General features: G+C 35.7%; 1 protein-coding gene across 1 annotated transcript in view; it reads left to right on the top strand.

The window, feature by feature from the left end:
- The window catches only part of LOC142345480 (uncharacterized), a 56,005-nt gene extending 41,205 nt beyond the window's left edge, over positions 1–14,800 (top strand). Inside the window, exons 8-13 of the mRNA XM_075397544.1 lie at positions 193–412; positions 5,363–5,514; positions 5,814–5,951; positions 8,184–8,339; positions 12,879–13,089; positions 14,285–14,800. Coding sequence (XP_075253659.1) covers positions 193–412; positions 5,363–5,514; positions 5,814–5,951; positions 8,184–8,339; positions 12,879–13,089; positions 14,285–14,494 — 1,087 coding nt within the window. The 3' untranslated portion in view covers positions 14,495–14,800. The remainder of the gene's footprint in view (positions 1–192; positions 413–5,362; positions 5,515–5,813; positions 5,952–8,183; positions 8,340–12,878; positions 13,090–14,284) is intronic.
- The last annotated feature ends 877 nt before the right edge of the window (positions 14,801–15,677 follow it).

The raw sequence follows: 15,677 nt of genomic DNA, 5'->3' as shown, positions 1-15,677 counted from the left end.
ATATATATATATATATATATATATATATATATATATATATATATAACTTTATATAAGCACTACTTACATAAAAAAGACACTGCATTGAGTTTATCTTTAATGATGCAAATTTTGACCTTGAATATACATAATGTGAAAGTTAGGTTTGGATGAATGAGATTTGGCTTAGGGTGGTTGTATTGTGGTGTTTAGCATTCGACAAGAGGTGTCTATGAGTAAGATCAACATGAGTGACCCTAAGCAGTCGGACTACAGACCAGTGGAAGTGTACTACTCGTGGAAAGATGGCTACCAGATAGAGGGGAACAAGTTCATAGCAGTGACTGTGTGGGATGCCTTCTCATTCATAGCAGCCACTCTCCTCATGTTAGAGAGGGCATGGCTCACTTGGGGAAGACTCATGAACAAAGTGGTCTGTACTTAACTTATGCAATACTTCACTCCCACAACATATTACTAACCACGAAAGCATAATTGATTTGGATCTATTCTGTCCCCCCCCCCCCCCCCCCCAATGCTTTTTATGACCCCCAGATACAAATTATATGTTGCTATATAGCACGTTACTATGTAAGAAAATAGCACGTGCGGCTGGGGGTCAAAAAAGATTTATGCTCACTAAACTGGGGGGGGGGGGAGGGGGGGAAAACAGAAAAGATCCATTGATTTTAAGCCAAAACATTTCACATCTTGAACAATCAATCGAGAAGGCTATAATCAAAGAGCATTAAAGGCCATTTCTTAGCCGTTTTTAGACGTTTCTATTGTAACAGTAGAGGGTGGCTATAATTCCATGAACAGTTATAGTTGGCCATAACAGTTTCTAGAGGCATTTCGAAGATCAAAATTCAAAACTAAAGAGCATTCACAAATAAACAGATCAAAGGGAGGGTAACAGGCAAAATCATCTTTTCTTCTTCTCTTGTATGTTAATTGCGCGACAATTAGTAGGGGTCACATGTTAAAGTGTGCCCCACTCCATGTTTAAGAGCCTAGAATAGCATGCTTAAGGGAACACATCAATAGAGTTCAATGACCAAAAAAGAGCCGAAGCAAAAACAATTCTGAATATGTTGAAGTTGAACTCGAGAACATTTGGCTCAAAGCTTTTCAGATTTGACATGTTCAAGGGGCATTGCAATGCATTTCTACAAGAGCCTCTTCGAGCATCATGGTTAGAGAAAACAGGAAGATGGATCAATTGGCTCAAATACGTAGAAACCGAAAACCAAAGAATATAAAGAGTTGGCAATTGTATCCTGGTCAGCGGGTTATTCAATAGCAACACGGAATGTTTTTCCATGTCAGGTTCAAATTATTAAACAACTCTTTTGGCGTTCACTGAACTTTTGAAATTTTGTGTTGCTTAGTTTTTTAATTAGTATTTTTTTAATTAGTATTTTTTAATTAGAGTTCTATTTAAGAGGATGTGTTTTAGAGGAATGTTTCAGAGGAAGTTTTTTTATGTGTTTGTCTCAATTAATGAAACTATGCCTTCTCGGACGCTTTCCGAATGTTTTGTTTTAATTATCTTCCCATTTTATTAAGCATTCGGGGAGTTCAATTGTTGAATTTAGTTTTTTTGTGGTGTCGGCAATAACTCGACATGGTATATTTTGTTTTTAATTTTTTTAAACTTTAATTTTTTTGAAACAAAATGTTTAAAATTGTAATTTTTTCCGATTTTTCGTTGTTTGCCTTTTTTTAGTTGATAAGCGCTTCTCGGGAACTCTGAAATCGGGTAGTCATTGATCGAAGAGAAACAATTAATAGACGTTACCACGAAAAATATTCGAAAATTATCATTAATTGTTTTCAAACGAAGTTTATAGCAATTATTTTAGTCCTGTCGGTCTTTTTAATGCAATTTTTCGCTTGACGGATTTTTTGTCTGACGCTTTTGATTTTTCGTCCGCAAAAACGGGATAAACATGTAGCACCCAGAGGGCATTAAGTGCTCTTAGAGACTTTCAGCTCTGTTCTGGCTCAAACTGTTTTGGAGACTTATACTTATGGTGTGAAGGGCGGTTCTTAGAAGTTGAAGACACCCCCAATGATGACTAACCCCCACCAACCCCAACGCGCTGTTGCCGACCCCCTACCTCCCCAACAGCCCCCCGGTGCACGAATTTTAGCTTTTTTTTGACAAAATGTGCAAATTTCTTTAAAATATTTTTGACATTTATTTTTCATTGTTCCCGTCTTTTTAGATGCAGAGGCCAGAAAACGTACTTAAGGGTTTGATAGTAGGTTACTGGAAACATTTTATTTGCCATGGATCAGCTTTCAATTTTTTAATATGACAAACTTTAGCAATTTTTTTTATAAAGTTTGATTTTTTAAAGTCTTTTTAATATTTTTGTCGGTCTTTAAAGGAAATTCCTCTAGAGTTTGACAATAGATCACTATGTAGTTTCTAAATGTAATGTAATGTTTTCCAAGAATTCAACACCACGAATATTAGCATTTTTTTTTTTACAAAACCTGCAATTTAAATTTTTTTTTGACATTTATTGTCATTATTCGGGTTTTTATGCCTTACAAAAATCTCCGTTAGGCTTTCATAATAAGTTATTGGAAATGTTTTTTCTTCAAGGATTTGTTTTCAACTTTAATTATTGCAATTTTTAGCAGTTTTTTTATTCAACCTGCAATTTCTTTTCAAGTTTTTTGAAATTATTTTTCATTTTTTAATGTTTTTCCAACCTCAAGAGCCAAAGAACCTCCTCTAGGGTTTGATTATATATTACTGCATAGCTTCTAGATGTAATGGAAAGTTTTTCAAGATTTTAATATATATTGCAATTTCTTCAACTTTTTAAATCTTTTTGAAATTTTTTTCAATTTTTCCGGCACCATGGTCCTAGGGACCTCCTCCTGGTTTGATGATAAGCTGGTCCATCGTTTCGAGAGTTAATGGAATGGTTATTAATGTTTTAACGATTTAAGCGTCAGCAATATTTTGATAGAAATTAATTTTTGTTAATTTTCGGAAAAGTTTTATGTTTCATGTTTATGGATCTTTATGAGCCAGTGAATCTATTTAAAGCTTGAAATAGGGATGCTGAATTGTTTCTTGTGACAAGGAAATTGTTGTGAAGATTTTAATATTCTGAATTTTAGCAGGATTTTGTTCAAATTTGCAATTGCTTTTAAATTTTTTGAATATTTTTGTCCTTTTCTGAGTTTAACGATCATTACTGGCCAACGAAGCTTTTCAAGTCTTGCAGATGGGTTACCTGACATAACTCCAGAGAAAAAGAAAGTAGTTTTAAATGTTTTCACTGCAAAATCTGGAAGCTTTTCTTTTAATTTTTGCAATATTTTTTGCAAATTTTTTAGATTTCGCTTTTTCATTTGATTTACTATTAAGGCTAAGAATAATAAAAGTTGCAGAGTCGAATCAAGCTAAAGCTAGCCTCAGGAAACGGTGGCTAGCTACTAAAGAAGCCAACCGCTTGCCAGTTGTTTGCGGGCAATTCGCTCGGCGTTAGTTGTTTATGTTTTCAACTATGCTCGTAGTTTTGCAACTTTTCTCCCCTTTTTCCTCGGTTTACTCTTTGTGTAGTATTCTGCTTAAGTGTTTTAAGTGTAGCATTCTGCTTAAAAAAATCAGATCAGAATGTAGCCAGTAATAAATGAAGACTAATTTTATTACAAATTGTTTTGACTTCAGTGGTTTTGGTGTTTCAACTTGTGAAAGAAAAATATCAGATTTGTTTTCCTGATATCATTTTTGGTCTTTCTCTTGTTACTTCTCCTCTAAAACTGTTTCAAAAAGATTAGTACCGTTAAAAAACATGCTTGTAGAGTTTTTTTGTTGAGTGGTTGGTTGGGGCCTAAAGAAATGTGTACTTCAATTCAGTTGCACAGGTTTCCGGGTATGATTTGTTGACTTGCTTCAGCTCTTCTCTTTTGTTATTAGGTCTCGTTTTTTTATTCTTATTTGAATTTGAATTTTTCTTGAAACCCTCAGGTGCACTTTATAAAATGCCAAAAATCTGCAGTGCCTGAAGTTGCTACTCAGCCAAAAGTTGACTTCCCTTGACTTTTGTCAATTTAAAACGTGCGCGTTTTTGTGTTTTAAGCATAGTTAAGTGACTCTGCACAGGTCACTTCGGATTTCTTACTTAATATCTGGAACCACTTCGCGGTTCTTGATAAACTCCAGAAGTTCTCAGTGACTTCAATCGGAGTCACTTATACATTACTTCATTTTTAATGTCCTACATTATTTCTAATGACTTCTTCGTTCACTCTGTGTTTTTCGTGCACTGTTTCTTCATTTTGCGTTTATTTCGCTCTTTGGTGCTATCCCCGTCCCTCTCCTTCAGTTTGGCTGAGGATGTAAGCTTAGTCTCCATATAGTTAAACTGTTGGTATTAGGTTCCCATTTTAAACCTTTTACACTTTTTGATTTTATTGCTAAAAGCCTCGAAACTGTTTCACGGCTGCTCTGTTACTGCATTATATAACATGTTTTGGATCTACTCTGTTTCGGCACCCCAGTGTGTTTTATGCCCCCAGTTACAAATTATATGGTGTTATATAGCACGTTACTATGTAAGAAAATATCACGTGCGCCCGGTAGGCGTAAAAAATATAAGCCCACTAAGCTGGGGGGGGGGGGGGGGCGAAACAGAACAGATCCCATGTTTTTGATGTCATTTGTTAGAAAACTGGGCAAGAAGTATTAAAGAGATTTTTGGGAAGCTTTCTGGTCAGAAAACTAATTGTACTCTATTTTTATTTTGAACTTCAATAATAATAATGTCACTTTTTTCCAGAAACAACTTAACCTTTTTTACATTTTTGATTCTCTCATTCACCTTCTCATTTTGCCCGATGAAGTTCTGGACATAAGTAACTTTGAGCGCACGAAATTCTGGAAACAGATGACTTTGAACGCGCGACAATCTGGACATAGACAATTTTGAACGCACGAAAGTCTTGACAAAAGCAATTTCGAACGCATAAAAATCTGGGCACAGGCAACTTCAAACGCACGAAAATCTGGACAGGCCTTTTTGAAAATATTGGCATAGGCTTGAGAATCAGGCGCGAGAGTCTTGGCATAGGCGATTTTGAACAAACAAAAGTCTGCACAAAGTATATGCATCCTCTCGTTTCTTTGTAAAAATAATTTGCAAAAAAACAGAAATTCAAAATGAATTTATCAATTGATACTATTTTGATCAGATGGGGATTACGGGCCCGCTAGTTGATATGAAAATGAACAGCAAGCAAGTCTGCATACCCGAGTGTTTGTCAAAAAATAGCTTCTATTGCGAGCAAAGTCTCCAGACACCCAATGCTGTTGGCTTAAACACAAGAAGGTATTTGTCATCATGTGTGTGTTTAGGTTGATGCAAATGCGAAGAGAGTGATGAAGAAGTACGAGGTTGGGTCACCGGAGTGGATCATATTCCAGAAGATGATGCACGAGGGGGGTAATCTACTGCAGTCCATGATGGTGTTGCGAAGACTGAAGGAGGAGGAGAAACGACAGGCCAGGTAGCAAATAAACCTATCAGTATCTACTCTTAATATCGCTTTCCTATTACGAAGTGTTCAACTTCATCAATCAGAAATCTTAAGCTCGTCTTCATAACTAAATTTCTGGATCATGCAATTGAGTACCTGCTTTTGTACTTTTTATGCAGATCAGTACTATCACCACGAATATTCCCTGGCATTAAGTGTGATATGTGACCGGTGTGTCTGTTACAGTTGTAAGTGTGAGTGAGAGATGGTGTGTGTGTGTGTGTGTGTGTGTGTGTGTGTGTGTGTGTGTGTGTGTGTATGTGTTGTAGGTTGGCATATAAGCGTGCACTGGCAGCCAAGAGACAGAAGGAGAAGGAGGACAAGTTCAGAATTAAACTGGAGAGGATGAAGGCACTCAAGTACGGAATAGTCTCTGACGAGGTACTCAACTGGGACGAGAAGAGAAGGTAACTATCAATACATATGTTCATATACACCCATAAAGGATGAAGTCATGGGCCATCGTTCGACCGCGCTCCCCGTGTTGCGAGGACATCGACGAAAAAACGACAATATTTTGTACGAAATCGTAGTTTTCGTCGTTTTGTTTGTCGTTTTCGTCGTTTTGTCGTTGTTTTCTTTGTTTTCATTTATTTCCGTCGTTTAAGTCCTCTTTTAAGTGTAAGAAATGATCGTTTCTTTGTCGTTTCTTACGTCGTTTTTTTTTCAAATGAAATCGTCGTTTTCGGCAAATCTGTGTTATGACCTGATAGCGCAGTGGTGAGTGCAACAGGTAATGAATCGGGAGTTCAATAGATCGAATCCCAGCGGGTAGCACGTTTCTTTGTCGTTTTTTGAAAAAAAAATCATTTCCTGCATAAAAATAACGACGAAAACGAACAAAACGACAATTACCACGTAAGGGCTTTGATCGTTTTTGTCTAATGAAAACGACTTAAAAACGACGATTTCTTACAAGTGGAAAACAAAATTCCTCAACACGGGTCATATTCTGGACAAAAATTCGGTCTCACCGTTCCGTCTGACCCATACCCACAATTCGGCCTGGTCAATAAAAAATGTTTCACTCTGGTCCAAAATCATAAACCAATCTTGCCCATTCCCATTTTCATTAATGGGGTATAAAAACACTGGATTTTTATTTACAAAAATGCACTGGTTTGGCAATAAAAATGCAAATATCGATACCTCGAACTAGCCTGAACAAAATTAAAATTATCTAAACACTTTTAATATATTGAGCAAGCATCTTAACCGTAAGTATATTTGAATTGTAAAAAAAAATAAATGGCTTGAGCAGCGGCTTAATTTTATCGTTTGTTTTTAAGAGTTTATATTTAAGAATTATAAGACTCAAGTAAGCGGCATGAACAAAAAAGCGGTCACTTTTCGCTCCACTCTCCATTTTTTTAAACAATCACTCCAAATTTTCCCGCCCATTTCATTTCCTTCTTCAAATTCACTCTAATAAAGCTGATTTAAGGAGACACTTCTCCAATACTCCTACCCGAGTCGTAAATATATAAACCCACAACCCTTCTTCCAATCTTTTGGATTGTATAAAAACACTGTAATGCTCGTTGTTTCCCAATTACACTCTTGTGCAGATTTTCACCAGTTCTCCCGTACATTTTTTCACTAAATATGCTGTTACTCGACTTCATAAGACAAAGGTGAATTTCAATTGTGAGATATATGACTGCTTAAAAAACATAAAGGTCTTCAGCGTCCCCCCCCCCAAAAAAAAAAATGCCGGTCAAAAACGCATTTCCCGGGGTCGAGGTGTCACCGCCATTCAACGGAAAATTATGTAATATCAGCGGTGAATGCGGGAATTCTGTGAGATAAGCGGTGAATGCGGTGATAATTTCACCGCCGAATTTAACGGTAAATTTGCATAAATTCGCCGCTCTGAAAAAAGTGTCCAAATTATGCGAGATGAGCGGTGATTGCGATGAAATCACATAAATTCACCGCTTAACTTAGTGGTGAACTTACATAAATTCACCGGTTAGGAAAAAATGTTAAAACTGTGTGAGATCAGCAGCGAATGCGGTGAAATTATTGGCGAGTAAGGGAGGAATTGTTAGATTTAACCCCCCAATAAAAGTACCCCTTAGTCTTACATCTTTTTGACACTTTTTTCTAAGCGGTGAATTTATGTAATTTCGCCACTAGAGTAAGCGGTGAACTTACCAAAAATTACACATTTCACTGCTAAAATTTGTAATTTCACCGCTAAAAATCACAAATCTAACAAAAATTCAAAGGAATGTTTTACAGAAAGTAGAGTAAATTTGATCTATATTGAAAAAAAAATACTACAAGTTAGTGAGAGGTTGCGCAGTGGAAGAACAAGTGGATGACATACAGGAGGTAAGAGGTGCGAAACCGTGTAAGGGCGGTGAAAAGTGGTGACTTTTTGTAAGTTCACCGCTCACTATAGCGGTGAAATTACATAACTTCACCGCAAAACTATGTACAAAACTTGCGGTAAAAAAAAACAACTTCTCACCGCTTATCGTACATATGTTTCCGATTTTTCTTCAACCCGGGTTGTACTATCGGGCCAATATTTCAAGTCGGGTAGGGTACTACTGCAAAACTTCTATCGAAGAAACTGCTCTTTCTTTCGTGTTAAAGAGTTAAACGATACTTTCAAATGTGTGTGTATGCAGGGTGGAGTGGCTGATCTACAAGAAGATGGTGAAGAGTGACTATGAGAGGAACAGGGAATTCTATGACCAAATGAGTCAGAAGGAGAGGGAGGACTGGGAGAGGGAGGAGCAGAAGAGACAAGAGAGGGAAAAGAAGTGGGAGAAGAAAATGGAGAGGTGCTACAACATTCACAACACTCCCCACCACCCCCCCCCCCCACACACACACACACACACACCCTCACCCATACACACCACTCTTATCCAATAACATACACCTCTTTCTTACTCGCAAAAAACTGGCACTTCATAACACATAACATCATTCACACACACATACATGAACCCAACACATAACACACCAACTTATACCACTCCCCACTCATAATCAACAATGATACTTTTCTTGCTCCCAACTAATCCCCAAAATATTGTTGCAAATTATTCAAAAAAAGAATCAGCGAACATCAATGACAGGGCTGTCTTTTTCTTTCAGTAGGGCCCAGTCGAATATTGAGTGCTGTTCAAAGGTATGAAAACTTGTCATACCAAAACTCAAGGATAGTATAATTATGTTCTAAAAACTGCAAAACCTGAAATTTTGAGCATTCTTAATCTATCGTTCCTGATTGCTTTTGTACAGACCCTACTTCAAAAGCGGAGAACTGAAAATTTAGTAGGTTATGCCCATTGTGAATCACCGGGATTTTATATGATCTCATACAGATCACAACGCACTTCCTTGTACCTCAGTCGGGACCAGATGGTTGTCATATAAAACGTAACGTTCAACTTTTTTGGCACCCGTTTTTAGTGGCCTTTGAAAGAGAATGAAAAGATTATCAGAATTCATTTTGACAAAGTGCATCTAAAACAATTCCTGAGAATGTATTAAAACTGTTATCGTCATTTTTTTCAATCTAAAATTTCCGAATTGATTTATATGACCAGAAATATAAGTAATAGACGCTGAATTTAGAGTTTCGAGTTTTTTATGACGAGACTCAATGTTTTCAGTTTGTATGACAACAAAGAATTGAAAAATATATTAAAAAATGGCTTCAACATTTCAAACCAGTTTTTTGTATGATAACCAGGAAGTTTTTTGATTTTTGCGTGGAAATCGTAAAGATCATAGATTACCTTGTATAACTAAAACTATAAATTTTTATCATTCATTTCGATTTTTGTCGACCGATGTGCATTGAAAGTTAATAGTTAATTAAGTATCCACCATAAAGCGGACAATGTGTTACAGGGAAAAATTTTTAAATATACGGGGAGTAATTTTATTTGCAGTGTTCAACAAGAAATAGCGTTAAGTGAACATCAGACTTTTAAAAAAAGTATCCGTCAATTATTTTTCCAATTGGAATTATTCCGCAGTTCAATCAGTGAGATTTTTAATAGCCACTTTAGCTTCTCAGCCGGCTATTATCGCGCTCCAATGTTTTATTACAGTTCGAAGAGTTTGAATTGTATTGGGGCGCTGTCTTTTTTTAAATATCTGTTCACATATTCTCATGATTTTTGAAGTTAAATTGGAGTAGTGATTTTTGTCACGACAAAACAAGAAGTGAAGCAAAAAGGGAGCGGTTTTGCGGCTTGAAATTTTTTCACTTGAATTTTAAAGTACAGTTAGAAAACGGTGTTTGAACAAAAATTTGCTCTCTCGCTAGTGGTTTTTTGTTCTTTTCACTCTGATTTTCACTGTTTCTTTTTTCAATATTTTGGATCGGTTTTTTTTTCTAGTTCATTCAGAGTTCGTTTTAAGCCCAGTTTTTTGTTGGAAACAAATTTTTCTTTCTCGCTACTGGTGTTTTTGGTCACATAAGACATTTTGACATTGATTTTCAGTTTTTTCTTATTTTTTATTTGGGGTTTTGGAAATGGTTTTCCAAATTCACTCATAGTCCGTTCCAGGACCTAGTTTTTGCTTATCAATGCAAATTCTTTGAATTATACGTCAGGACTTGTCCTGCTATATTTTTTTTACATCGTCGTACTAAAATTTTTTTGCTTTACCTTTGTTCACAGCTTGTTCAACATTTTGCGTGAAATCTTTTTGACTTCTCTAGGCTAGTTTCAATCGTCTCTCATTCTGAAGAATGAGTTTTTGGACAGCAGTTCCTCAGCAAAGCAATTCAAAATGAACAGAGTCAGGATCAATCAACGGAATTAGAAATAGACGCGTGATAAACACATGAAACCCAGTTTTTGATGCCTTTACTTGAACTTTTTTCTTAGTTACCATCTCTAATGCCTGTTGGTATTGATATTAGCCCCTGTGTAGTCTCACTAAGAAACACAGTACTTTCAGTTCCAAGATCACATCAAAATAATTCGCATTTTAAAATTGTTTGTTTACAAAAATCATTTTGTTCAATAGTTTTTCTTCTGCTTTCAATCCCAATCTTAATTCTGGAAATCAACGGCGGCTATTTTCCGGCAATTTGCCATTTGTAATAAATCTTCTTGTCGCGTCAAGTTTACTTTTTTATTAAAACTTGAATTACTGCTGACTTATTTTTCAAAACCTTTTGTTGACTGATTTGGCTATTTGAGCTATTGGTTTACCAGATTTGTATTAGTTGTTACCCAAGTTAAGCTGCTAAATTTTGAAGCTGACGCTAAATTTTGATTAAAATCTAAATCTTCATGAAGCTGGTGATCCATGACTTTCAGTACGAGGTTAATTAGGAAGTAAAGAACAATTAACAACGTTTTTTTTCCAGATTTTTGAAGAATTCCTTATATTGGTTTAAATTTCGCACACTTTTTCTGTAGCTATTTGCAATTATACTGCGGCTCAGTTAAATGTTTTTCTTTGCAATACTGCTGTTCAGTTAATTCTTTTTTGCCACCTTTTGTTGCTCCCACCAACTGTTTTCAAAAATTGACCTTTTAATGAGCTAATTCTTAAAAAATTTTTGTCACCACTTACGTAGGTTATTCTATTACTATGGTTATTCCTCAATCATCAGATATACGATCCTCCACTGAAATACTTCATCATGTAAACTAAATTTGAAAAAAAACTAAATAAGAAAAAGATTAGTCAAAAGTTTTTTTATACATTTTTTTGCAGAATTCAAGTTCCAAAATTTATTATTTGCACACTTTTATTTGGGGAAGGAACTCAACTGTAAATTTTGTTCTGTCAACTATTTCCGATTGAATTATTTAACGAAGAGATTAATGAGTGGTATCACTAGAAAACTCACAAAGCGTACAGTAAAGAAATATGGTTTTTTAACGAATTGGCTTATTCTGGAACTTATGGAAGTCCAAAAATGTGTGCAAACAACTAAATTTTCTCTGTATTTGGTTCACATTTTGTGTCAATTTTTGAAAATTTTTGCCATTTCTGACCCAATTATGTAACTAAATTCAACATTTCAGTGCCTTAGTAGCCGCAACGCGATAATCAGCCTATTATTAATCTCACTACCGGTTTTCAAATTGAAGTCTTACGATTTGATCACCGAATCTTTTTGACGTTTCAGTATTTTTTTTCACATGAGGCCATTTGACTTCTGTACTTGCTCTTTTTAACTACTTTTGTTCAAAGTATAGTGAAAAAAGTGCAGTGAAATTTAGTGAAATCGATAAAAAGAATTGCATCCTCGTTTCATTTTTTGTTGAGTTGTAATATAATCTTGTTAAAAAGAAATCTTAGCTGCTTCCTACTTTAAAAAGGCTCTTTTTCAGTTTTTTGTTTTTATTTGTCCAGTTTGTCTTGTGTCCAATTGAATAGTGAAATATTTCTGATTTCCTAGTAGCTGTTGGTTTTTCACTATTTGGAAGGTAGTTATCATTTTCTTTCGGACGATTTTCAAAACAATTATTGTAAAGGCGTTGGTTTTTTTGTGCTATTTGACTTTTTGATTTTTTAATTTTTTCGCCTTTGATTTTTTGCGTTTTGTGTATTCAAAATTTCTCTCTCATTCAGCATTTTAACCACTGATCTCAAAAGGCTTAAGTAAAACATAAACAAACAAAATCACACACAGTCGCATCACAAAGTCCTATCCATTGCTTCGATCATTACAGTGACAGGCAGAAAAAAAAATTGAATGCTTTAGTTGCCTGCCTTGGTACTGCTTAGCATAGTGTTATAAACCAAATTGACCTCCTTTATGACCTACTGATATATATACACAAGCTGACATAGACACACGCACACACACGCACACACACACACACGCACGCACGCACACTAACACACACACAAACACACACACATACATACATCCACACACACGCACGCACGCACGCACACACACCTGAATTCGTCGTAGAAATTGAATTGCGAGCGAAACTGTTTTGATACTTTTTATTAGAAAAACTTCCTCTGATGGAGATGCTTTTCTAATGAATGTCATGGTTTATTTGGTACAGGTTTTATAGCTCTTTGTAGTTTCTTAGTTCTTCGTGTCATTTCAAAAGTATTTTTATGTAAATTAAATTAAATTAATTAATCCATTAATATAATCACAAATGGGTGACACTTTTTTTATTACAGGTAATTATTTATTAGTTTCATACACTCTTGTTTCTCCTACATCTTGGTGAGCACAAATCTGGCAAATTTTTGAATATCAATTTTTTATAAAGGCAAGAAAGGTAGAATTGGGAATAGCCGAAAACACATTAGAAACTTTGACCAATAGAATGACTGCTTTTAGAGCAGATAATAGAAATTTGTTTGGACAGGTACCGACAGCGTGCGAGTGGAAGCAGTGCCTCAGGCAGCACCAGAGATGCTCTAAGTGACGAGGATGAACAGATGGGGGATGACTCTGATGACCTTCTAAGTGTTCTGGACAGTGAAAAGACATCCTCCGCAAAGGGACCCAAGTTCCAGGGCAACTTCATGACCAGAGCTAAGCTGCAGGAACAGATGAAACAGAAACGCACCAAAAAGGTCAATCCATTGTACAATTTAACACATTTATACATATTCAGATTCGATCACAAGTCTCATAAATTCTACTGGAGGGCTTGTTACATAGGCAAAGCTTTCAACTTGAAATCAAGGGAGGCTTTTAATGGGTCAAGCGGAAGTCTTTTCTCGGGCATTCTGGATGCTGCGTGATCTTTTCACGGATATTTTTTGTCGATCATGGGATTTTCATGGGTCACAAAACGATATTTAATTGGTCGATCTACGGTCGATATCTTGGCCGAGCGTTGTCTTTTAATTGCTCAAGTAGAAATCATTCGATAACTCTTGACTTTATTGCTATTCTGCGGAATTTGTCACTTTTTTGTCAATGTACACAGTTAAGCATTAACTAGACAACATTAAATGTTATTGCAAGAGAGCGATCAAAAAAGTTAAATTCAAATAACCATTTACCTGGTACATTTCGGCAATATTCCCACATTAATTAGTTAAATGAAAGTTAATTGTAAAGGTCTCTTTTTTTCATGAGCCGTTGTAAACATTTGTCATGTCTAGTTATTTCATTAAATCGCGGCACTTTAACATTGCAACAGATGAAGTAGCATTGTTTCAAATAAGTTATAAACAACAGTGAGCAACAGAGCTGTTGTTTCAATTTTTCGAAGCTCAAAGTATATTCATAAAAAGGCTTTTTCTTGACCCGTGTTTTGACAAGAGCTAGATCTATGTTTTTTAGAAATTTGAGTCCAGCATAAATCGTGAAAGATATTCTGAGTCGAGGAGGAGTCCATAGCGTCAAAAATGTGGGTGGAATTAGAATTGAGCGTCGAAAAATTGTACCAAACAGAAATCGAGCATTACTATTTGGATTCGAATAAAACTCTGGCGTGAATATCTGGAACAAACTGAAGTGCAGCATGTAAACCTTGGATCGAGCTAAAGTATAGCAATATCCTAAAACCGAGCAAAAATAATTTTATAGGCTATTTAGATCAAGTACGGTCATTCGATACCACTTTACAGCCAGAAAAAAATGGGAGCTGAATAAATGAACTAAAATTCCGATTAATTGCCCTCTCAAGAATCTGTTTGCACTACTTATGAACGCACCGATATGCTTTATTGATTTCCTTGACATCAGTCATTTTGAACAATGACTTGGAAATTAAAGAAGGCCTACAATGAAGTTGAATCGTTGTTGTTTTTTGTGCAGGTGAACATGGAGTTCTCGATGCCTGAGAAGAGAGAAGAGATAGAGATCACGACAGGGAGTCACGTGGTCACTGACAACTCCTCAGTTGGCAAGAGTCCATGGGCAGCCAAGAATAACAGCAGCAAAAACAATAACAGCAACAGATCAACTGAGAAAGAGAAACAGCAGAAGCCATCAGACTGGCTCAACAAAATGTTCGACAAGTCATGAATCCAATCAATGTCACTAAAGCAGCCCTTTTTCGAATGAACAATGAGTTGAAATTAGTATCTGAACAGCTGTGTTCATTTATATAATTGCGTTGTGATGAGTGTTTCAGAGTGCGTGATATCTCTTCATATTTCGACATAATTCCTAACCGATGTCAAGTAAATTCATAGTCATAATTCCTTCATATCCCCGTGGCTTTAACCAGAGTCAATTTTAGAGTTGTAGATAATTACGTGTTTTTCAACTGGATACAGAGGCAGAACCATTGATAATGTCAACATCTTGAATTGGAAAATGCTGAATGTACTTTTTTATAGTTTGATAAGAACTATCGAGTTTGAGCAGACAATTAGAGCAACAGCAATAGCTCAGCTGAGCTATTCACCATCTCTTCGTTTTTATATTTTGCCGTTACAATTTTTGTTAAAACTTGTCATATGGGACGTCAATCTCGCTTCAAACCATTCATTGATGCAATGTTTCGATTGAGTAGTGTCACGTCATTTTTACTCTGAATGGTTTGAGTTTTCTGTTGATGAGCTTGAATAGTTTTTAATCACACGTGACTTAACCCGCTCTTCAAAAATACTTTTCTCACTCTCGAATTGACTTGCGCTACTTCGAGGTGTTCAGTTAAGTTCCACCAAGGTTATGTCTGAATCTAATGGAATGTTATTTAAGCGCAGCTTCAAAAACAAAACTTGAGACATCATAGTTTGATTTCTTCAAAGTTTTGATTTTTCTTAGGTCTGATTTGTTAACATCAACGATAGCGGTAGCCGAACTCAGCTACTATTAGTCTTTTCTTTATTTTTCAAGAATTTGAATTGTATTCAGGTGCCGTCTTTTTACATTTCAAAGAAATTCGATTGCTTTAGAGCTCTGTATTTTTGTACGACCTTTTCACATACTTTCCACTCAAATTTTTGGAACGAGGTAAAACAGGTAAAGCCCCGAAGGCATTAAATTCTACCAGGGGCCGAAAATTTTCGTTAGTAATTTGTATAGAGTTAAGTGTTTTGAAATTGCAGTTATTGGCCTAAATTCAGGGATAAAATGTCAGTTTTTGAAGGATTTGAGCCCAAAAAGTGCGGTTTTTTGATGTCTTTCATCTGTTTTCGTAATAAGTTCTGAATAGTTATCTTTAGCTATCTATTTGTAAATATTTATCTTTATTTTAAAT

This window comes from Convolutriloba macropyga, chromosome 9, assembly GCF_964194025.1.
Source record: "Convolutriloba macropyga chromosome 9, txConMacr16.3, whole genome shotgun sequence".
Classification (NCBI taxonomy): Eukaryota; Metazoa; Xenacoelomorpha; order Acoela; family Convolutidae; genus Convolutriloba; species Convolutriloba macropyga.
Note: the sequence above shows the minus strand (reverse complement) of the source record. Positions and strands in the feature narration are given on the sequence as shown.